The 24105-nt window shown below is 39.9% G+C and overlaps 1 protein-coding gene across 2 annotated transcripts in view; it reads right to left on the reverse strand.

Moving 5' to 3' along the window:
- Positions 1–21893, reverse strand: part of dph6 (diphthamine biosynthesis 6) — a 78082-nt gene extending 56189 nt beyond the window's left edge. For both annotated transcript variants that reach the window (XM_089004999.1, XM_089004997.1), the window contains exons 1-5: positions 21799–21893; positions 21549–21640; positions 19022–19206; positions 1980–2053; positions 899–1017 (exon numbers count right to left, since the gene is read on the reverse strand). In XM_089004999.1, coding sequence (XP_088861125.1) covers positions 899–1017; positions 1980–2053; positions 19022–19206; positions 21549–21640; positions 21799–21821 — 493 coding nt within the window. In that variant the 5' untranslated portion in view covers positions 21822–21893. The remainder of the gene's footprint in view (positions 1–898; positions 1018–1979; positions 2054–19021; positions 19207–21548; positions 21641–21798) is intronic.
- Positions 21894–24105: the final 2212 nt, after the last annotated feature.

Consider the following 24105-nt stretch of genomic DNA (forward strand, 5'->3'; position numbering starts at 1 on the left):
TTAAAGAGACAGGCAGACAACAGAGAGAGAGTGAGAAAACACACACACACACGAAAGGGACGTCTCCCTTGAAACAAAAACATTGGGAACACATGGGAAAACATTGCCAAGGTCTGACAAGCATTTTATCGCAATAAAAACCAAAACCCGAACAAATTCCGGAATGGCGCTCCACGTCATGCTTTTCAATTCCCGAATCAATTCAGCAATGGCAGTGAATGAGTTAAATTTGGTGAAATGATCATATCTCAACATAAAGCTCAGGAATCCCTACACGCGCCGCCACTTTGACAAAAGTGAACATTTGAACACCCAAGAAAAGTTCTTAGTATTTTTTTGCTTTCCTGAACATCTTCCGGTTAGTCACTCATGTTCTCGCCCTCAGGCTCCCAAAAACAGGCGGGTAAAGCACCGATTACAGCGCATTTACCTCAACGCGAAATCGGTTGAGGGACGTAAATGAGAGCTCACTAGTTTTTTTTTATCACCCAAGTGTGGAAAGGGGGTGTTACCGCAGCGCGACGAGGCGCACGTGCCGTTTATCGACGGGCTAAACGGCGAGGAGGTTGGCCATCACCTGTGATGACTTCTCAGCTGCCAGCCAGCCAAACACAATCGGGTAGGCCCCCTTCCTCCCTCCTGCCGCTCCTTATCTCCTCATATTGTTCTCTGCTTCAATACCTTTGCCTCTGGGGTACCAGCGCTAAGCTACAGATTGGCGATGAAGGCCATTATTCTGCCTTCCTCTGCTTTCTTCGCCCCTCGTCCTATCAGATGCTGATCGAAATTCTTCGATTCCCGCGACTGCTTCAGAAAGCCTCCAGAGGGGTTGAAGGGATTGCAGTGCGGGAGGGTTGAAGGAGTGGAGGTGGGGAGTGAAAAGGGAAGGCTGACTCACCGAAGGCGGCGACTTTGATGAGTATAGCGTGGACGTCATATGATATCATCTCAGAGAGTAGTGACTCCTGGTCGCGTCGCCACAGATAGGCCAGAGGCTGCAAACCAAGACGCAAACACCTGGCGAGGAGGGGGCGGGGGTAAAAGTGTCAAAAGTTGCAGAGCTGAAGAGTTAAATAAGTAATTTTTGTGAAAAAAAAAAACATGCAAGAAAAACAGATTCAGACTCATTGATAGTTTGCATTGCCTTTTATGACTTAAAAAATATTGTAAAAATATTTACGCATTATAGATATGAAACGAGTATAGCTAAACAAAGTTTGAAACAGATATAATTTTGTGACACACACACACATGCAATCCTGTTTTAAATGAAAAACTTGTGAGGACCGACCAAAAAGTCCTCACCTGTTAAAAATGTCCTCACTACGTATCATATAAAAGCATAGTAGTCCCTACAAAAATAGCCAAACTCACACAGAAAGACACACGCAAACACACACGCGCACGCACAGATACACACATTCCTGTTTCACTAAAAAAAATTAAGGACCGACCAAAAAGTTCTCACTTGTCAAAAATGCCCTCATTACGTATGGTATGAAATCATAGTGGTCCTCACAAAAATAGCCATACAAACTCACACAGAAACACACACATTCAAAAAAAGATACACACAGATATACACACATTCCTGTTTCAATGAAAAACTGAGGACTGACCGAAAAGTCCTCATTTATCAAAAATATCCTCACTATGTATGGTATAAAATCAAAATGGTCTTCCCAAAAATAGCCATACAGACTCACGCAGACACATACACACACAAAGACACACACGTATACACACAGCCAAACAGATGCACACTGAAATAATATTGGCATAACATTTTCAGCTCCTTCAAATTGATAAAAATGTATTCCATCATATTAAAACTTTGGGGCCAAATCTTGCAGGTTTGCGAGAACGCTTGGTAAAGAAACCTCGGAAAGTGTGATTGACTCCACCGCGGCTACTTTGAAAGACAGAAAAAAAATGGCACCAATCTGAAAATGTGTGTGTGTGTGTGTTGTGAAACATACACATTTTCAACACGGACTCTTTGGTAATCAGAGAGAATGGCTCCCACAGACACAGCGTCAACACCCTCCTTTTCCTGTGGAGAGAATGAAGAAACCTTCAAATACAAAGCTCCCCCCTACCTCCCCTCTACTCCATTTTCGACAATATACGCGTTACGTTCCGTAAAGGCAATGAATGACGTTTGCGTCCCGCGGGGGGGTTGGACACTGTTTGCTCAACCGACAATGGTGTTTCTAATCTGAGCCGGGCCATACACACAAACACACGGTGACATGCACACGCACTCACGGCAAGTCTTTCCATTCACTGTCAGGATGTTTACATTTTGCTCATATCAAAGTCACCGTGGTTCAGCCTACTCTCCCTAGAGATGGATTTATTTATACAGCTAGGAGTCCACGTGCGTATGACGAGTTCGCTTCAATTTCACTTGCTTGAAAAATTTTGTGTGCAAAAAATACATAAATGGACGGCTTTACAAATAGAAGCCATTTATTGTGATCAAACACCTTCTTATCTTTACAGTGGATGCTGTTGTGAAAAGAGTTAACCCGAAATTCGTGGTCAATGCAGCATGAATCTTTCATCAGAAAAAAAGAGTTAATTCTAAGTTATATGGGTCTGGAGTTATCTGACCTTGAAATGGTGGCGGATATTGAGTTTTGAGGTTACATCAACATTAAATTCAGCGTAAGAAAACTTCTTTTCAGAAAAAAAAGAGTTAAGAGTTTTAAAAGACGCTTAGAAATTAAATATATTATTATTATTATTATTATTATTATTATTATTATTATTTATTATTATTTTATTTATTAATAAATTATTAGTCTCCAGTGCGAGACTAATAAAGGCAAATCTACAGTATACCTTGGCTTACGAACTTAATTGGTTCCAAGACAGAGTGTATAAGGCGAAAAGTGTGTATCTCAAAAATTAATTTCCCATAGGAAACCATTAAAATGAGAATAATCCATTCCCAGGTCCCCGTAAAACAAAAATTTCTATTTTATAATCTTCCAAGCCTTAAAACTACACAAAATCTACCTTATTTTATGTATAATAAATGTGCTACGGTATTATAATTAAAGAAATAAACTGTACTGTATATTAAAGTCGTTTTATTTACCTTTGTAATGGTCGATGATGCTTTCTGGAATGGATAGCTTTTTCATAGTGTCTCAAGGAACTCTGGGTTGTACATCTTGGAAGTTGTGATATTGCAACAGACACACTAGAAACATCATGAATAGCTGGTTCCCATGCTTGTCTTTCCATTTCAAATTGAACTAGTGCGTGTTATTTCTGGAGCCTGATTGACGGGAAATTTAACCTTGCAGTCTACACTCTGCCTTTGAACTATCAAAGTTGAAACGAGTCCAAATCTCACTGTTTTCTTTCCATTTTGTCACTCTCTGTCGTCTGCCTGTGTCTTTAATGTTTAAACCACCTCCCCTCACTGCTGCGTTCTTGACCAATCACGTGGCTTTAACCGACGACTGGGGGCGGTGAATGGAGGACCAAAACAAGCCGGCTGCCATTTTCTTTTAGGAGAACGGGCTCGTTCGCGAACGACACACCACTTATTGTGGCAGCTCCGTGTGTGTCCCGAAAAATTGTTCGTATGCCAAGATAAAATTTTCATCAATTAAACGTTCGTAAACCAAAAAGTTCATGAGCCAATTGGTCCGTAAACTGAGTTATCACTGTATACTGTACGACTGTGGGGGATGATGAACAGGAACAGGTTAAAACCCAAAGCCACGCAAACAGCATCCAAACACAAACTAGGGCGCAGCGGTGCAGCTCCCCCCGACACACACCTGCAGATTCATTAGAACATTACAAGCGCTGTAATTAGAATGCCAGGCCGGAGCGCGGCGGATGGAACGGCCTCCAGTAAATTACCTTGTAGACATTATCAATTTCCCTGGCTACTGGTCCTTAAGATAACCCTGGCGGGTCGTCGTCCTCCTCCCTCCCTGCGCCTCCCTCCCTGCCTCCCATTCGCCCGCCCGCGCTTGCTTCCTGCAATTTTTCTCTGCCTGATAAACATGCTGATTAAAGCGAGCAGCGTGTAAACCTTTGATACTTTCCTAAATGAAATCCATGCCCTGCCTGGGGCTTGATGCTGTGCTGCGTTGCACACAAACCAACACACACACACACACACACACACACACACACACACACACACACACACACACACACACACACACACACACACACACACACACACATACATATACACAAACAAACAACTGCAAGGAGGCATGCCTGCTAACTGCTAATCAGATTTAAAAGAAAAAAAGGAAAGATAGCCACACCATTGTGTGTGTGTAAAAGTGTTTTGACACAAACTACAATACGGTGTCCAAGTTAAAAACAAGGATTGTGTGATCTCGGGTCGAAATACAGTAAAGTCTCGTTATATCGATATTCAAGGGAGTCCGAAAAAATATCGATATAACCGGGACTATCGATATATCCGACCCTGTTTGCATGTAATTTTCTCCGTGCGTGCATAGAAAAGTATCGATATAACCGGGACTATCGATATATCTGATATCGATATAACGAGACTTTACTGTATTTTCAAGCCTAAATCAGGGGTTGGGAACCTATGGCTCACGAGCCATACAACGGCTCTTTTAATGATTGCATCTGGCTTGCCGGTAAAACTAAATACAGTAAAGTCTCGTTATATCGATATCGGATATATCGATAGTCCCGGTTATATCGATACTATTTCTATGCACGCGCGGGGGAAATTACATGCAAACAGGGTCGGATATATCGATAGTCCCGGTTATATCGATATTTTTCGGACTCCCTTGAATATCGATATAACGAGACTTTACTGTATATATTGTTTTTTATATATTGTTTATTTGCTATTTTTCAGAGGCAGTTGGCGGAAAGTGCAATGTTGATTGAATATGGCCGTTCATGTTGAAACAGGTAAACGGCCCTTTAAAGTAAGCCTGATGAGTCAAAAAAATGACTAGTATCGTACACTTCAGATTGAATGGACCGAAGGATTCACCTTTGTGAAGAGAAAAGCTTCTGCCGTGATTCTAATTTGCAATGATCAATACCATGAAGGAAACCGTTGAATATTGCTGGTGACGTAGTTGCGGCTACCCGCGGAGAGGATGATGGGAAATTCCCAGGTTATCCACATAAGCATTTATGCTCGAAAAAGGTTCAAGACCCCTGGCCTGAAGCCTTCAGTAAGCTTTAATATCCTTCTGTTGTGGGGGAAAAAAAGCATTGCAGTCAATTCCAATGATCAGTGATAGTAATTAAGTTGGACTGATAGCGTTTCAGACCCGGCTTGGCGGCTAAGGGGGGGCTGCAGGCACCCTCGTGTAATTCGAGGTAAGCCTCAGGGCCGGCCGGCGCTCTCTTCTAATGCAATGACAACCTTTTTGCCTAAATGCAACTGCCACTTCCTAAAGAGGCCAATTAAGAGGCACGGATTGGGATGAGGAAGGACAAATAGAAGAATATAGGTGATCGAGGTTGGTTCTGTATCGAGTGAATCATCATCATTGGTCCAATTGGGGGAAGAAGGGGCTTCATTCTTCAGGGGAATACTGCAAACAGCAAAAAGAAAAGAAAATCTGATCAAAAGACAAGGTCGATCCATAAGGTCAATCAATCTTCACAGCCCCGCTTTGTTCAGCAGAAAGGTTGGTAGCTGTTGGACAGTCTACGGCTGGATGGATGCATGGCTTAAGTAGCCAACGATGAGAAGAGAGGAGCTTCGATGCGTTTGTGGAATTGTTGCGGCTTGGAATTGAAACGGATAGACATGGGACAGGAGGTGAAACAATCTCCTTTTGTCATTGAATGCTCGAGCTTCGTGTTTGCTTTCAACATTTAGCTTGTAGCAGACGTGCACATTCCATCATGACGTCCCAGATCCACTGGTGAAAAGGATGCTTTTACTCCATCTTCTTTCATGTAGAACTGCTACATGGAACAGAGGGTACAGAAAGTGCTTAAGAATGAATGACTCTGTGTCTTTGTATTGTCATATTATTTTGTTTTTGTTTAATTTTTTTATTTTTTTTACTTCAGGATGGCACTGCGAGAGTGGCTGCCTTTCCAACAGCTCCTGTATTTTGTTTTTCTACTTCTTTCTTTCCTCTCCTCTTCCTTTCATCACTTTGCTGCTGTGAAATGTAAATTTCTCCACTGCAAGACTAATAAAGGTAAATCCAATCCAATCCAATAAATAATCATCACGATCAGGCTAACCGTCTGATGGGCTTTGACCTCGTCATTACATGACCGGTGGCGGAGACGTCCCATTTCCATGTCACATTTGCCACTTCGTACAAGGCGGATTCACATGTCGCTAGGTCCAAGACCCACCCACACATGCCTCGAGCTGGACTCATTCAAACCTGAACCGCACAACCCTGCAGCGAGCCCTTTTCGGAAGCGACTATACGAAACAAAGGCTAACACTCCCTGTCCTCTCCATCGTGCACAAAAAAGATCGATGTGCCTTAAGCAATGGAAGCCTTGGTCCTTCAGCCATGTCCATCGGGGTACTTAGGGTACTTAGCCTCATGCAGTCATTAACTCCTGTTACTAATTGTCAAATTCATTCAACTCCTCCTTACCTCCGCATCCGGGTTGACTCACTTATACATGGATGGAAAAGGCCTGAGTTATTAAGATGTCACCTGCGGGGCGGGGGAAGATTAAGGCCAGGACGGCAGCTTCACAAAGAAACCAGGCAGCCATTAAACTCGATGTCGGGGTTGCGTGCGTGATATACTTTGTAATTATATGTGCATTCGTCTTGGAAGAGGACGTAAAAAGAGGCATATTTGTTTGACCTCTTATAGGACGGAGAGGAAAAACTTTACGGGACAGTAGGAAGTCCAAAATGAAACAGAATCAGTTACAGTAATACCTCGGTTCACAAACCCCTTGGCTTACAAACTTTTCGGTTTACGAATATTAAATTTATGAACATTTTACCTTGTCATAGGAACTATTTTTCGGGATACACACAGTTGTGTCGTTCGCGAACGAGCCCGTTCTTCGAAAAGAAAATGGCAGCCGGCTTGTTTTGGTCCTCTATTCCCCGCCCCCAGTCGTCGGTTAAAGCCACGTGATTGGACAAAAATTTAAACATTAAAGGGACAGGCAGACGACGGAGAGAGAGAGTGACAAAATGGATAGAAAATAGTGAAATTTGGACTCGTTCTTTGATCGTTTCAAAGGCAGAGTGTAGACTGCAAGGTTAAAATTCCCATCAATCAGGCTCCACAAATAACACGCACTAGTTCAATTTGAAATGGAAAGACAAGCAAGGGAACCAGCTATACTTATATAAGCCATAAACATACATTCCAAAATTTAGCATTGAATCAACTTACGAACGAATTCACCTTACGAACGACCGTTCGGAACGTATGTCGTTCGTAAGTTGGGGAGTGTCTGCACAAACCATTAAGCAGCAACTAAGACAATTAAAACAGCATAAAATATTAAAAATTCTACATTACATGGGAACCCTCATTAACTCCCTTGCAATGGCTGTCACTGTGACATCTTAATGATACTGCTTAACAATACAAAAGCTCCATTTATTCAAATGCTGCCTTTCCAAAATGCCTCTTTCAGTCTATTCTGGCAACGGTGAGATGCCCGAGTTGGCGGATCTTGACTATTATGTGCCGCCTTGACAGACATTCACAGAAAAAAAAATCTTTTTACCGACCCCAAAGTTGTTGACGCACACTTTCCATTATGTTATTGCCTCATGTGTGATGGCGATGGAGAAGGAGGTGGGAGGAAGGTGACAAGGTAAAGAAATGAATTAAAGTGTTTTGAATGACAGCTTGCTCAAGGGGATCGGGGCACTATCACACGCTGTATTTCCATTATCATGTTTAACCTATATCCTTTAACCCCTCCTCCCACCCCTTCTCTTGTCAAACACTCCTTTCCGCACCATCCAGCTCTTCGAGGACCCATCAACTAAGTAAGTGACTAGCCACTTTCAATGTTCTCTACATTAGATCAGCTCGGCAGACCACAGTCTGTGTAATGTAATGATGACGCGGTGAGAACAAGAGATGGGGCTGACCGCGCTCAAATGCACGGAGTAATAAGTGGAGGCTCGGGACACCTTAGGGGTCAAGCAATTGTGTTTAATGCGATGGGGACAAACAGTCTCCAGAGGGAGCCGTATTTTTTATTTATTGTGGAAATATTCATCAAACACACCTGCAAATGTATGTTAGCTTTTGGTTGTGTGCGTGAATGTCCCTTTCATTGACGATGGAGATAAAATCAATTCTGACTGATTCGGGTCAAGGATCCTTTAGCATACCTGCCAACTTGTGAAACCAGAAAAGCTCCGAAGATTTGAGTTACGAACAACGGCACATATGAACATTTTTGTCATATGTAGTATTCTCTCCAGTTGTACATATCTTGATAGAGCATACATTTTATTAAATGTTTATTTTTCAGTACAAACCAATACAGGTTACAATAAAGTTACAAATTAATTTACCTTATGAACAACCGTTCAGAACGTATCTGGTTCGTAAGTTGGGGAGTGTTCGTAAGTTGTGGAGCTGTATTCATAAGTAGAGGTACCACGGCACTAAAGTGGTTCTGGAGGAAATTTTCTTCATTCGAAAAATGTGTAAGTAGACGTAAGTAACAAGAGATCTTCATAAGTAGACGTACCTCGGCATAGTCATTTATTTCATATCGTATTTCTGTCACTCAAGCACTAGTGTTAATTTGATTCTCAACTGCTCATCGTGGCTTTATAGGCCGCTACTCAGTCCACTTACAGCTCTTTGACAAGAATTTCCCCATTGGGCTAGTAAAGGCTTATTACATTATGTTCTATGCTACATACTCATTGTTCATTTACAACGATTCACACATTGCCTAAGTGAATATAGAACAACAAGAATTTAGGAAATCGTGTTAAAAAATACATATATAGGTAACATCCAATTTACAACCGCCGCGAGTTACGACCACCCGTACTTATGTACAATGCGACAGAGGTCCATGCAGGATGATTCATTAAGCTACAACACAAAGCGCTGGTCCCAAAAAAGAGGACCAGGGGAATAATCAAAAATAAAGAATACCAAAAACGACGAGTGGGGGTGAGGAATGGGAAACCCGACAATGGCGAGAAGCAACTCGCACACGGTGGTGTAGAAACGGAACAATCCCGAACTTGACTTACAACCGTTTTGTCGGAACGGAACCCGGTCGTTACTCGGATGTTACCTGTATATATACAGTTACGAGACTAATGCTTCAAGAGTTTCCTCTTGGATATACAGTAAAGTCTCGTTATATCGATATTCAAGGGAGTCCGAAAAAATATCGATATAACCGGGACTATCGATATATCCGACCCTGTTTGCATGTAATTTTCTCCGTGCGTGCATAGAAATTGTATCGATATAACCGGGACTATCGATATATCCGATATCGATATAACGAGACTTTACTGTATAAGGATACATAAACACGAGTCTTGCCAGAAGCGAGGCTGGGGCAGGGAGGGAGGGGTGTCATGGCCAAACAAGCACAAAGACCAGGTTTCAGCAAGCCCAAGGACGAAGGAAGCGTCCCATATCAACATGGATGGAAAACTAAATCCTAGAAGTGTATATCTTTTGCGTTCATAAAATTAATCCAAACTTAGCCTGTTTATAGCCAATAAAGGTAACCCAAAAAGGGCTGTTTATTTATTTTATTTTGGGGCATTTACTTTTTTATTTTGTGAAAAAAATAAGAAAATAAAAATCACTTGGTGAAGCAAACTGTCAGAAAAATAAATGCTTTGAAACAGTGTCACTGAACTTGCTAATCAATAACTTTGAATCACCGAAATAAGGAGCGCTGAGCAATTTGAGAAAAACGGAATACGTACTGACGGTGACCGTGGACTCTTTCCTCACGTGACCGCCTGCGACCTCTCTGACCTCAACTTGCGCTTGCAAAACCTGCAAGGGGAAGACAACTTGCTATCTAGCTGGCTACCTAGCTAGCTAGCTATTTGCTATCTATTAGCTATCTAGCTGGCTATCTAGATCGCTATTCATTAGGTGTCTATTAGCTAGCTTTCTATCTATTTGAGTTACTCCGGGTTGAGTGAGCGCTGGCGCGTGTGTCTGCCACTGCTCACCCACAGAAAAAAAAACTGATCTTGTGATTGTAAAGTGACCTTGAGAGTTTTGAAAGGTGCTTAGAAATCAAATTGATTATTATTATATGAATATTGTCAAATGAATAATATTGCCAAAATGTGCTCAAGATGGTTTGGGAACATGCTGAGCTGAGCAAATGCTAGCTAGTGCAGCGGTGGTTAGCGTCTAATGCCTTTGGTCAGGCAAGATAAGCCTATCAGTTTCCATCATCGCTAAACACAACAGAGTAAAGTACATTAGGCAGAAAAATACAAACAATTTCAAACGGCTCAAAGGCCAGGCTCTTTATCCCGATGGGGGGGCTCGTTAGCATCAATTTGAGGAAGGAAAACGGGTTTCTTTCTAATCTTTGCCACCACTTCCACGCAGGGAATGACATATGGAAATATGGAATATGGAAAACTGACATTTGCCTGCCGTTATCTCAGCTTGTGTGGTTAAAAACACGAAGATACCGCTAACATTAGCTGCTGTGAAAAACGGAGTGACCAAAACACCGCCACGGAAACAGGTTTTCATTCGGCGGTACCCCTGAACCGCAAACAAGCTCACATTAGTTGGGTTATTGATCGCCTCTCCTAAACCCCCGCTTGTGACCCCTGAGGTCATGATTTGTGTATTAAGCCGCTTTTAAGAAAAAAAATCCATTTTTTGTTGAGCCCCACCCCCCATGAACAGCTAATGCGGCACCGCGCCGGTAATCAGAGACGGGCTGTATGTTTGATTTTGACACCCGGCCCCCGCCCTCCTCTAGCAGTTCACACCACTCCCGACTTGTCTTCCAACACCTCGGCTCCCTTAATCGATACAACTAAGAGATTCCGACGCCTGGCCGACAGCCATCTTTTTACAGTTTCCCTTCACTCCTTGCGGCATCTTGAAAAAAACTATACAACAAAATGAAAACAAAGTCAAGGACCCGTAAGGACGTTTGGAATTTTGACGTTTTGGTTATCCAAAGCTGAGCGTGTGTTGAAGCAATTGAGGATATTTGTAGTTGTTTAGCAAGTTTGCCTACCTGTAATAATAATAATAATTTACCCATTGTGGGACGAATAAAGGTTTTCCGATTCTGATTTTCGTAATAATAATAATAATAATAATAATAATAATAATAATAATAATAATAATAATAATAATAATAATAATAATACATTTCATTTATAAGCGCCTTTCAAAACTCTCAAGGTCACTTTACATTCACAGGATAAGTTTTTCTGTGGATGAGCAGGAGCAGCTTTCACTCAACCCGGAAGTAACTCAAATAGACAGAAAGCTAGCTGGATAGCTAATAGATAGCTAATAGAGAGCTAGATAGATAGCAATCTAGCTACATAACGAATATATAGCTGGCTAGATAGCTAGCTAGATAGTGAATAGCTAGCTAGCTAATAGATAGCTGGCTATGTTAGCGCTTTGTTCCAGCTTCAGCTTAAAGATTTGGGGAAGAAAAAAACCTTTATCTCACTCTTACTCACATTTCAAAATGTTTTTTTTTAAATACAGTAAAGTCTCGTTATATCGATATCGGATATATCGATAGTCCAGGTTATATCGATACTATTTCTATGCACGCATGGAGAAAATTACATGCAAACAGGGTCGGATATATCGATAGTCCCGGTTATATCGATATTTTTTCGGACTCCCTTGAATATCGATATAACGAGACTTTACTGTAACTGTCAACCTTGGCTAATAGCTGCCCTTATAAATGATTACAATTCTCTTATAAAAGTGGTAGTACGCCGTACATTATTTGAAATGATACAATTAAAAAAACGCTAACACAATGCAGACACATTACCGCTCATGCGCACGTTATGCTTTTATCAATCCGAACGTACGCAACGATAAAAAAAAAAAATATAGAAATATGATTGAGGCTTACTTTTGCTAGTTTGCCGTGACAATAGTAGCAATCTGCAGTAGCATTATCGTTGGCTAGCTAGGAGTTGAGACGAAGTGGATTTGAGCCAAAATGGTCTTTGTTAGATCGGTTCACAATTTAAAAAAAAACAAATCCCCTGTATAAAAGTTATAGTACATCGTATATTATTTAAAATGATTAAAAAAAAACAACTTATAAAATACAGGGAAAAAAACGTACGTTTTTGTCACAGCCTAGCTAACAGCTAACATAGCTAACATTTTACAAATTGAAAGCAAGTGTACATCCACGTAAGCGTTCTTACTCTCTCATGAAGCTCAGCAACAAAATCATATGCAAATGGGGAGAGCGTAACCCCGGCCATCCTTTTCCGACATTGCGCCGAATGCATTTCAGCGCGGCAAATTCAACTGGAAGGTAACATTTCCATCTTCCCCAACGCCGCCGCTCAGTGTGACAGAGATGTCACGCCGCCTTAATTAAAGCTGGCGGATGGCAAAGCGTGCGTGGAGATCATCTATAGTTCCTCATCACTCTAATGAGCTTAAATGTCTTTGTCTGCGGTTGCCAGCTCAAAGGTTACCGAGTAATACGGTCACCGATGCGTTGGCCGCGACTTAAATTGTAACGCGAGGGTTGCATTTTCTTTCTTTCTTTTTTTTTGTGCTAATGCGTGGTCGCAAAAACAAACCATTTCGGGGGAGGAAGGGAACGTGTTCTTCTCTTTATGACACAAAGGAACTTTTGACAAAACCCAAATTAGAAAGTCAGAATGTGTCAGAAACGATCCCTCACCTATGCTAGCGCATTGATTACAGTAAACATTTCGATGAAAAACATTTTGAAACCAAAACAAAGAAATGAAAACCAGAAAAATCCCAAAATGGAACATTTCCAGGACAATTTGGTCATCTGAATCCATCAGTGACTTGTCAAAGAACATCTTAAATCTGATTTCAGCAGGTGGCGCAAAAAAAAAAATCGAGATGTTTACCAAAATGAATTTGGTAATTTCCTTTTGTATTGGATTAGATTGGATTTGCTTTTATTAGTCTCACAGTGGAGAAATTTACATTTCACAGCAGCAAAGTTATTTTAGTGTATAATTCAACTACAATTCATGCTTATATATATATATATATAACATTTAATTTATTTAAATGTTATATATACATTTTATTACTATTATATAATCATTTATATAATAATTATAAATAAATTGGTATATATTTTATAAATACAAATAAAATAATTATATATACAGTAAAGTCTCGTTATATCGATATCGGATATATCGATAGTCCCGGTTATATTGATACTATTTCTATGCACGCACGGAGAAAATTACATGCAAACAGGGTCGGATATATCGATAGTCCCGGTTATATCGATATTTTTTCGGACTCCCTTGAATATCGATATAACGAGACTTTGCTGTGTGTGTGTATATATATATATATATATATATATATATATATATATATATATATATATATATATATATGTGTATATGTGTGTGTGTGTGTGTGTGTGTGTGTGTGTGTGTGTGTGTGTGTTTCTGTGTAAACTCTCAGTCGTACAGGAGTGGTCCATCGATGAGAAAGTTTCTTCAGAGAAAGTACATATGACGGCTGAAGAAACGTTCTCATCGATATATATATATACGTATGTTATATAAATATATAGAAATAAAATGTCATTAAAATATATATATATATATATATATATATATATATATACAGTAAAGTCTCGTTATATCGATATCGGATATATCGATAGTCCCGGTTATATCGATACTATTTCTATGCACGCACGGAGAAAATTACATGCAAACAGGGTTGGATATATCGATAGTCACGGTTATATCGATATTTTTTCGGACTCCCTTGAATATCGATATAACGAGACTATACTGTGTGTGTGTATATATATATATATATATATATATGTGTGTCTGTATGTGTGTGTGTGTGTGTGTGTGTGTGTGTGTGTGTGTGTGTGTGTGTGTGTGTGTGTGTGTGTGTGTGTGTGTGTGTGTGTGTGTGTGTTTCTGTGTAAACACTCAGTCGTACAGGAGTGGTCCATCGATGAGAAAGGTTCTTCAGAGAAAGTACAGATGACGGCTGAAGAAACTTTCCCATCGATATATATATGTTATATAAATATATAGAAATAAAATGTCATTAAAAAAAAAAAATATATATATATATATATATATATATATATATATATATATATATATATATATATATATGTCTATATATATATATATATATATATATATATATGTCTATATATATATATTTATATACATTTTACGACATTTTAATGAATGTTCATTGAATTTTCATTACTTTGTTAATAATGAATATTGTAGTTGAATTATACACTCATTCGGGCGAGCTTTATCCGTCGGCACCTGAGAGAGCTCAGCTTTTTTACCTGACCTTGAACACACAGATCCACACAACCACATACATGTGCACAAGCAGGGGGTCACGGGCCACAAAAAGCCCCCGTGTCAGGTCACAGAGCACAGTGAGAAGGATAAAGGATTTGAGGGATGTGATACGACTAATGTGAGGGGTTTTGCAGGCCTTCGGGGCTTGGGGGTGGGAAGCGGCGAGGGTGCATGGGAGAGGGGGCGGCGGTAGGGACTGAGCGTTACAGCCAGGGGTGACTGACACTGCTGATCTGTATCACATATCGGAGCGGATCACACACACGTGGAGTATGGAATCATACGTGGTATGATTTAGCCACCATTAAAATCCATAATCATAAGATTTAAGCAAAGCTCGGTAAGTGTTGTCGGATTTAGGATTGACGTGAACTGCTTCTTGAAGCAATTGAGGCAAAATAAAGCAGGTTCAACTACAGTGGGCAATCGTAATCCAGTTCGTCGGGAGTTGAAAGCAAATAAAAATACACATTTATTTCCCACCCAAAAAAAATGGATTCATTAAGAATAAAGTCAAAGCTTGTATTTAACAGACTAGTATTTTACAGGTCTCTTGATCACAAAGTTCTGCATTTGGAATAAAGATTTGCGTTCTCATTATCGTTATCATTATTATTATCATTACTATGATGATGGTGATGATGATGATGATGATTATTATTATTGTCATCATCATCATCATTATCATGATTATCAATTATTATTATAAAAATTGGAATTTTCTGCAAATAAAGCAAAGCAAAAAGATCAAACTTAAATAATCGTTATTTTCAGATACTAATGCCAAACTATTTTAATTAATTTACACACATGGTAAGAAAGTAAATCCTAACCATCAGAGAATTTATTTTCAATTTTCAGATTTTTTTTTTCCAACAAATTAAAATATGCATTTATTTCCTACCAAATAACAGAATTATCAAGAATAAAATCAAAGCTTGTATTTGACAAACTTGTATTTGATCGCAAACTTCTGCATTTGGAATGATTTTCGATTGACAAAACAAAAACCGTACTTTGATATGATTTTGACTTTTATTCACCTTGACTATTTTGTGTCTTCTTTATACTTATATGTTATTAGCAATCTAAAAGTATTTTAACTATGTAACTATGTGCACTCTAAGTGCATAAAAAAATCAATAAAACAATTATCTGTTAATTGCTGATTTATTCTCCTCATCTAGAACACAGTGTCCGAAATGTCTATCCTTAATAATAATAATAATAATAAGACATTTCATTTTAAGCGCCTTTCAAAGTTTTCAAAGACACTTTACAGTCACAGACAAGCATAGGTACTATAATAAATAAAATACAATCACAAATACAACACAATAAATAGAATACACACGCTAATGTCATCTTATAAACAAAAAATATCGTCCGAGAAGAGAAAAAGAGAGCTTTTTTTTGTCCTGTCTCCTTTTTTCCGTCGAGACAAGAGAGCACCTTGCGGGATGGGATCGGAATAAGATAGGATGGGCGGCTTGTCCCCACTCCACATTGATCAGGTTACATAGTTCAAAGGCACGTCGGCCAGCGGTGAGAGCAAAGAGGCAGAGGATAGGGCGGCATTGTCCTGCTGTCATTAGCGCGTCTGCCAGCAGATGGATGGCTCATCTCCCTCCCCGACCCCCCTCCGCTATTATGATTCTTCTTCCTCTACTCTCTGTCAACAAAAGGTTCTGAAGAATATGATCTCTCCCTTTGATTCTTTTTGAATGGCTTGAAATATAGAAGCGGAGAGGGCGCAATTCCCTAGTCCGGCCATAGAGGGCACTGTTGGCTCACGTTGATCATTAAAAAAAAAAAGAGTCAGGAAGGCGGGAAGAAAGCTGAAACTCAAACGCAGGAGAAATCTTTCATCTTTTGCCGTGGTGTCATTTGCCAAATATAATCTTGTAACTTCTAATTAATTCGTGAATCTTTCAAAACATCACACTTTATGACCAGAACTCTTATTTTTGCAACGTATAAAACTTGTTATTGCAGTCAACAGCTTGTTATGAAAAGGAGTGAGTTTTTTTTTTGACACTTCTCAACTTTACTTGCATGTGTTGAACACAACAAAAATAGCGATCTGAAATAATGGCATGATTCTAAAAACGATCCAATTTAAATCGTGTGATTGAGAACCTAAAAAAAGTTGTCCTTTTGGCTAACTTCATTCACTCAAGCAAAAAGATGGAGGCGGCCTGTTGTTTATGGTTGCAGGTCTACCGATGACGGACTCGCGGGGGTGGGGGGGCTAAACGAGGTGATCACTGGAGGTCTGAGAGCCCACCAGTGGGACCCGCGGGACTGCAACTGCTGTGATCTATGGTCTGTGTGACCGAGGGGGTCAGCGCTGAGAAGTCTTGGGAAAGGGGAAATTAGTAGGCTTTTTTGCAATTATAGAGGCCTGAGCAAACGGGAAGACGGGATGACAGTATATCGTATAGCAAAAGCACATCACGATTCGGTCAGCCTAGAAAAACAAAACTTTGTGTGTGATAGTATATACAGTAAAGTCTCGTTATATCGATATTCAAGAGAGTCTGAAAAAATATCGATATAACCGGGACTATCGATATATCCGACCCTGTTTGCATGTAATTTTCTCCGTGCGTGCATAGAAATAGTATCGATATAACCGGGACTATCGATATATCCGATATCGATATAACGAGACTTTACTGTATATATATACGGTCGTAAATCGAAAAGCATTCAAAATGGCCGACGCGAGGATTATACAACAGATATTTATACAATGTCAATCTGTTGTTTTTAAAGAACATTTTCTATTGAATATGATTATATATCAAACTGCTTTCAGCTCAATTATAAATCTTATAACTTTTCGTGTCATTTTTATCATTTTATATTTCGTATTATCGATTTTTATTACTGTGTTGTTCTGCTGAACCAAATACGCACGGCTTCCCATGGATATGCGCTGTTGAAAAATCGCTCTCCCTGCTAACGGAGAAGCCAGAAGAGGTCGCCCGTCATACACGCTTAGACTTAGGCCCTAAGTCTTAGCGTGTATGACGGGCGTGTATGACGGGCGACCATTGTGACAGGTAGCGCAACACCATCATGCGATGGCTGGCCAAAATTGTTGTACACATGTGTGAAGAAATGCTTATTTTGTATCCTTATTTTGTGCAATGCTGTAATATTCTCTGTAAAGATAAATGAGGCATGCTGAATGTTGAGCGGATCTGGTAATGCAGCCACAGCGCTACATATGGTCCTTTGACCGTGATAAAAAAAATAGTTCTTATACAATGCTGAGAGAAGCGGTTTGCTCTCCGTGCTCCGGCAAATAAACATCCTACTTGTTCAATCTAAACAAGAAGGGCCATCGCGATTATTCTACCAAATGCACGCTGCAGATCTCAACAGCTGCCACGGTAGCAGTCCCAGTCGTATATACAGTAAAGTCTCGTTATATCGATATTCAAGGAAGTCCGAAAAAATATCGATATAACCGGGACTATCGATATATCCGACCCTGTTTGCATGTAATTTTCTCCGTGCATGCATAGAAATAGTATCGATATAACCGGGACTATCGATATATCCGATATCGATATAACGAGACTTTACTGTATTTTTATTTTAAAGGGTCTGGCAGTCTTGGTCGTAAGTACAGGTGGTCGTAACTCGCACTGGTCGTAAATCGGATGTTACGTGTATTTGGAAAACTTTTAATTGTTTGGGTATTTTTTTCAAAAGATTATAGTGAACTCCCAAGTAATAAAATAAAATTAAATAAAAACACAAATGCAGCCAGAGGGCAAAATTAAACTGAATGTGAACTTATATTTGCAAGGGTATGGTGGTTTTGTGAGATCTGTGACATGTGGAAAGCATGCAGTTCTAACTTCCTTGATCAAACTTTAATTACATAATCCAGCACTTTGAGAGTGACTTAGCAAGTACGACAGATTCAGAGCACCGACATGACTTTGTCATTGACCGTGCAATTTAGCAGCACTTTACAACATCGGCCAAAAGTACCGTGGCCATCGCGCGGGCCCAAATGGAATCAGACAAGTAAGACCCCTCCGAGACCACACTAATGGGCTACTTCAGTGAGTAAAAATCCAAAGAGTAGAAGGACTTGTAAAACATCTCAAGGGTGTGACATGTGTCTTGAACCTAAGCTGACGGGATACGTTTTAGTGGTACTCGTAGAGCTCAACAAACGTGAAGAGTGGTCGGCGGAGCACATGTCTGCTAACATGCTTTGGAACTGAAAGTGTTACATGGCCTTTGGTGTGCAGTGAAACTTTCTGTCAAGAAGCCTGCAAATTTAGTGTCTCTATAAAAAGACCATGTCTCCATTTTTCCATATGAATGAGCGATGAATTGATTTCAGAACCTCACACCAGTGCAGCAAATTCCAAATGTTTCAAAACGTTATATTGGTAAAAGGTACATACAATATGCTGTTCCAAAACAGTGCTGGGCGAGAACTACCTTGACAAGGCTGAGCAGTTCATGAAGATCCTCCACCTCATCCCCGTCCGTCTGCCGATAGTCTCTGCTAGTGTCCAAGCTGGAACCCTCAATGGTGCGTCGGTAAAGGGGCACATCCATGGCCTCGGCATACAGCTCGATGGCCTGATGGCCAACTGTTTGGTACATGTAACTGTCCAGTTCATCTGTGGTGGTGGGGTGGGTACAATGACATGAGGAATTTAAATTAAATGTATATTATTTTTAATGAGGTAGTATTAGTATTACTATTAGTGTTAGTATTAGTATTAGTAAGACTTTAGTTCACTGATGAAGCCTCTTGGATAGGAGGCGAAACGTCCAACACCTTCAAAAAAGTACAGATGACGGCTGAAGAAACCTCATCGATGGACCACTCCGGTACGACTGAGAGCTTACACAGACGTATTAGTATTAGTATTAGTAATAGTATTGGATTGGATTGGATTTGCCTTTATTAGTCTCGCAGTGGAGAAATTTACATTTCACAGCAGCAAAATTAAATATATATAATATATATAAATATATATAATATATATATATTATATATAAGTTTATATATAATATATAATATATATAAAGCAAATATTGGTAGTATTATAATTAGTATTAATATTAGTATTAGTATTAGTATTAGTAGTAGTAGTATTAGTAGTAGTAATAGTGTTGGTAGTAGTAGTAGTAGTAGTAGTAGTAGTAGTAGTAGTAGTAGTAGTAGTAGTAGTAGTGGTATTAGTAGTAGCAGTAGTAGTAGTAGTAGTCAAAGTCAGTTTTATTGTCAAATATGCTAATATGTATGACATAGCTCACTTTCCTTTCACTCCCATATTAATAACATTACTCGGTCTGCTTATTTCCACCTCCGTAATATTAACCGTCTCCGTCCCTCGCTCACCCCTCACTCCGCTGCTATCCTTATCCACAGTCTTGTCACCTCCCGCATCGATTATTGCAACGCACTCCTCTTCGGTGTCAATCAGAAATTTATCCATAAACTCCAACTCGTCCAAAATTCTTCAGCCCGGATCATCACCAAAACACCCTCCTTTCACCACATCACCCCTGTACTCCAGCAACTCCACTGGCTACCGGTTAAACATCGTATCGAATTCAAAATACTTCTGTTTACTTTCAAAGCCATCCATAACCTTGCTCCTCCCTATCTTTCTGACCTGCTTCAAATCTCTGTTCCCTCTCGGTCCCTCAGATCCTCATCCTCCCTTCACCTCTATGTGCCCTCTGCCCGTCTCACCACGATGGGATGCAGAGCTTTCAGCCGCTCTGCTCCCAAACTCTGGAATTCACTCCCACCCAACATCCGTAATATTGACTCCCTCCCTATTTTCAAGGCTCATCTCAAAACCCATTTGTTTAAAATTGCTTTCAATGTCTAATTCTCTCTATTTTATTATTTATCATTTTACTTATGGTTTTATTGTTATGTGCTGTGTTCTATTGTTTTTATTGTGAAGTGTCCTTGGGTGTTTTGAAAGGCGCTTGAAATAAAATGTATTATTATTATTATACAGCACAGATGAAATTACTGTCCTCTCGGACCCAGCATGCAAGGCACTTATTACTAATTACTTTAACAAACATAATAAACATGAAAACGCCAAGTAGTAGTAGTAGTAGTAGTAGTAGTGGTGGTGGTAGTAGTAGTAGTAGTAGTAGTAGTAGTAGTAGTAGGACATAAAATGATAAAACTGAAAAACGGCATGATAAAAAGGCGATTAAAATAGAAATAGACAATAAAAATAACATAAAAATAGACAGCAGCTCCTGTATTTTGTTTTTCTACTTCTTTCTTTCCTTTCATAACTTTACTGCTATGAAATGTAAATTTCTCCACTGCGAGACGAATAATGGTACTCCTACATCCAATCCAAGCCAATCCAAACAATGGAGCTAAAATGTGTGTATTTGTATTATTTTTTTTAACTCATTAAATGCCATTCCCGAATTTATTCGGAAATTGAAAAGTGTGACGTGGAGCGCCATTCCCATTCTGTTTTTTTTGTTCTGGTTTTGTTTTTTTCTTGTTAAAGCGCTGGTCAGACCTCTGGCAATGTTTTTCCATCCCACAAGGAGGCAGCATTTGCCTTTTGTACAGTCACCCCCATTTCAAGCTCATATAACTCCAGACCCATATACCTTAGGAATTAACTATTTTTTTCTAAAGAAATAAGAGGCTAAAGTTTCTTAGGCTCCATTGAATGTTTAAGTAGTCCTACAACTCAATATTCTGTAGGTCCTGGAATGGTGGATACACTTTTGCACGTATGGCAGTGAATGAGTTAAGAAATACTTTTGCAATTGGTTTTAAAGCAATTAATTTTTGATGTATGGTTGGTTGACTTCACCTTAAGTGCAACTGCATGTCTACTAGAAATAGAGATTTAAAAATCATTTTGCCCCTCTTATGTCACCAAAAAGGCAACCATAGATTAGATGTGTATAGCTACCAACACCACTGCAAACCACAACAACAAACGCATGACCTCCTCACCTTTGTGAGCAGGGCGTAGGTTGGCCAGAGCGACAATGTGATGCCCAGCAGCCACACACTGCATCATGTTGTAACAGCTGTCTTTACCCCCACTGAAACCATAATACAGACATATTTAGAAGCATCAATACACCACAGTCATGACGATTAAATTACTGCCTTCAGATTTTTCTGATGCAGCTGAGATGAAATACATATCTAGTTTAAAATATTTTGGGAACATTAAAGAGAGCAATGATATGACATTTACCTTATTAAAGCGACTACTTTCATCTTCGCATAGAATTTTGGTGTGAATTACTGAGCTATGTTCCAAGCTTGCCGGTGTTCGAGTGTCTGTTTACAACACCCGTCACTATACTTCCGGGTTGGAAGGACCCAAGACGTTTAAGGGTGTGCTTCAAAATGTGCCTGAATAAAAAAATACTTTCTCTTTCACTCTCCTTCTCTTTCTCTCTCTCTTTCTCTTTCACTCTCCTTTTCTTTCTCTCTCTCTCTCTCTCTCTCTCTCTCTCTCTCTCTCTCTCTCTCTCTCTCTCTCTCTCTCTCTCTCTCTCTCTCTCTCTCTCTCTCTCTCTGTTATTTTGGGAAAATATTTTCAATTTTTATTTTTTTTCTATATTTTTTTTACTTGGAACGTGCCTGTTGATTTTTGAAGATTCAACTGACTTTGGACACATTCAAATTATTTAGAGCACCGATGCACACATATATCTAGTTAACGTGGTGATAAACCCACACTGACACACACCCTCTTACCTCACTACTCTCTGGAGAGACCCCAAAAGTCCATGTGCTGATATTTGCACACATAGGTTGTGTATTTTCCCTCAGAGGGAGCCCTTTTTTGCTCAGAGGAAAAGCCTTTGATGCTCCTTTTGCTCTCTGTTGTTTTGCCAGAGACGAATAATTGCTGCTGCTTTGGTGTGTGCAGCTCACCTTCTGCCCCTAAGCGGGCCAAAGGCAACGGATTCTGTTTGAGTGTACAAAATCGAGGAAGGCACCTCATCACCCTTGCACTTTTAACTGCATTTGCTTGTACTTTTTTTCTCAATAAAGTCTTGAATTTTGGGCAAAATCTAAATGATGCACATGAGCAGAATTTGAAATATGGATTCCCCAAAAGTACAATTGAGAACAATAATATATTTTCTCAATTTACTTGGGTCTCCCTGGGTCTCTTGTGTAGGGCCCTTTCATGATGCAGTGTTTATATTGTCTAGGAGGCTTCAATAAGAATACAAGCTCCCAAAAGTATGATGTATTTTTTTTGTAGACACATTGCTCGACAGGTAAGAGTTCTTTTCAAACCCCTCCACACACACACACACACACACACACACACACACACACACACACACACACACACACACACACACACACACACACACACACACACACACGCACGCACGCACGCACGCACACGCACACGCACACGCACACACAATATGAGAAATATATTTGTAGTTTACTTCCCAATATCAAACTGTGGAAACGTCAACAAACAAAATCCAACCTCCTCCGGTACAGCATGGGCACCTCGTTCACAACATAGCTCATAACAAGGACACCTACAATATTATGAAGCGATCAAGTCAGAGTATACGAGAATGCTACACATTATAAATGATTTCATCACCGCAAAATGTGAAATCATCTTTAATGACGTACAGGGAAGACCTGCACAATCTACTGTGTGAAGCCACATGAACAACGATACACACAATATTGTGGAGCCATCATGTGCTCACTATCTATGATCATCAGAGTCGACTAGAATGTTCGGTATTAAACTGGCCAAGTCAGTCATCAGACATTCACGCAATAGAGCACAGATGTCAAAGTCAAGGCCCGGGGGCCGAATCTGGCCTGCCACATAATTTGATTCGGCCCGCCAAAGCAAATGAAACTTGTGAAATTCCATGATGCTTGCTCAAGTCGCAAACAAAATTTCAAAGTGTCCCATGTAAACCACAATACCAGTCATTATTTTTGACTCCAAATATGAAAATTATTTATTCATTAATTTGTTGTGCGCTCTATATGTAATATGTGAAGGGAATGAAACATTCTAATGGCTTCCCCAAATTAATCCCGGCCCCCGAGAAGAAACCGTAACGACAATGTGGCCAGCGCCAAAAAAATGAATTTGACACCCTTGCAATAGAGCATGTGTGTGTGTGTGTGTGTGTGTGTGTGTGTGTGTGTTTGTGTGTGTGTATGTGCATCTAGTGTTCAAATGTAACACTGGCTCTTCTCTAAACTTATCAGAAAGGGTGGTCCTCACTCCTGATCTGGAGTTACCCGGACCTCACAAAGTAGTTCAAACAGGAATGTGTGTGTGTGTGTGTGTGTGTGTGTGTGTGTGTGTGTGTGTGTGTGTGTGTGTGTGTGTGTGTGTGTGTGTGTGTGTGTGTGTGTATGTGCGAAGCCCTACTACGACTCGAATAAACATTGCACCTTTGACACGTTTGAGTAATGACCTTATTTTAGGAATATACTCTCTTGGGTTATGGTCATCCTTCACTTTTCATTATTTGAGCCGCAATATTGTTGC

This window comes from Hippocampus bargibanti, linkage group LG09, assembly GCF_051943395.1.
Source record: "Hippocampus bargibanti isolate YZ-2025 linkage group LG09, ASM5194339v1, whole genome shotgun sequence".
NCBI lineage: Eukaryota > Metazoa > Chordata > Actinopteri > Syngnathiformes > Syngnathidae > Hippocampus > Hippocampus bargibanti.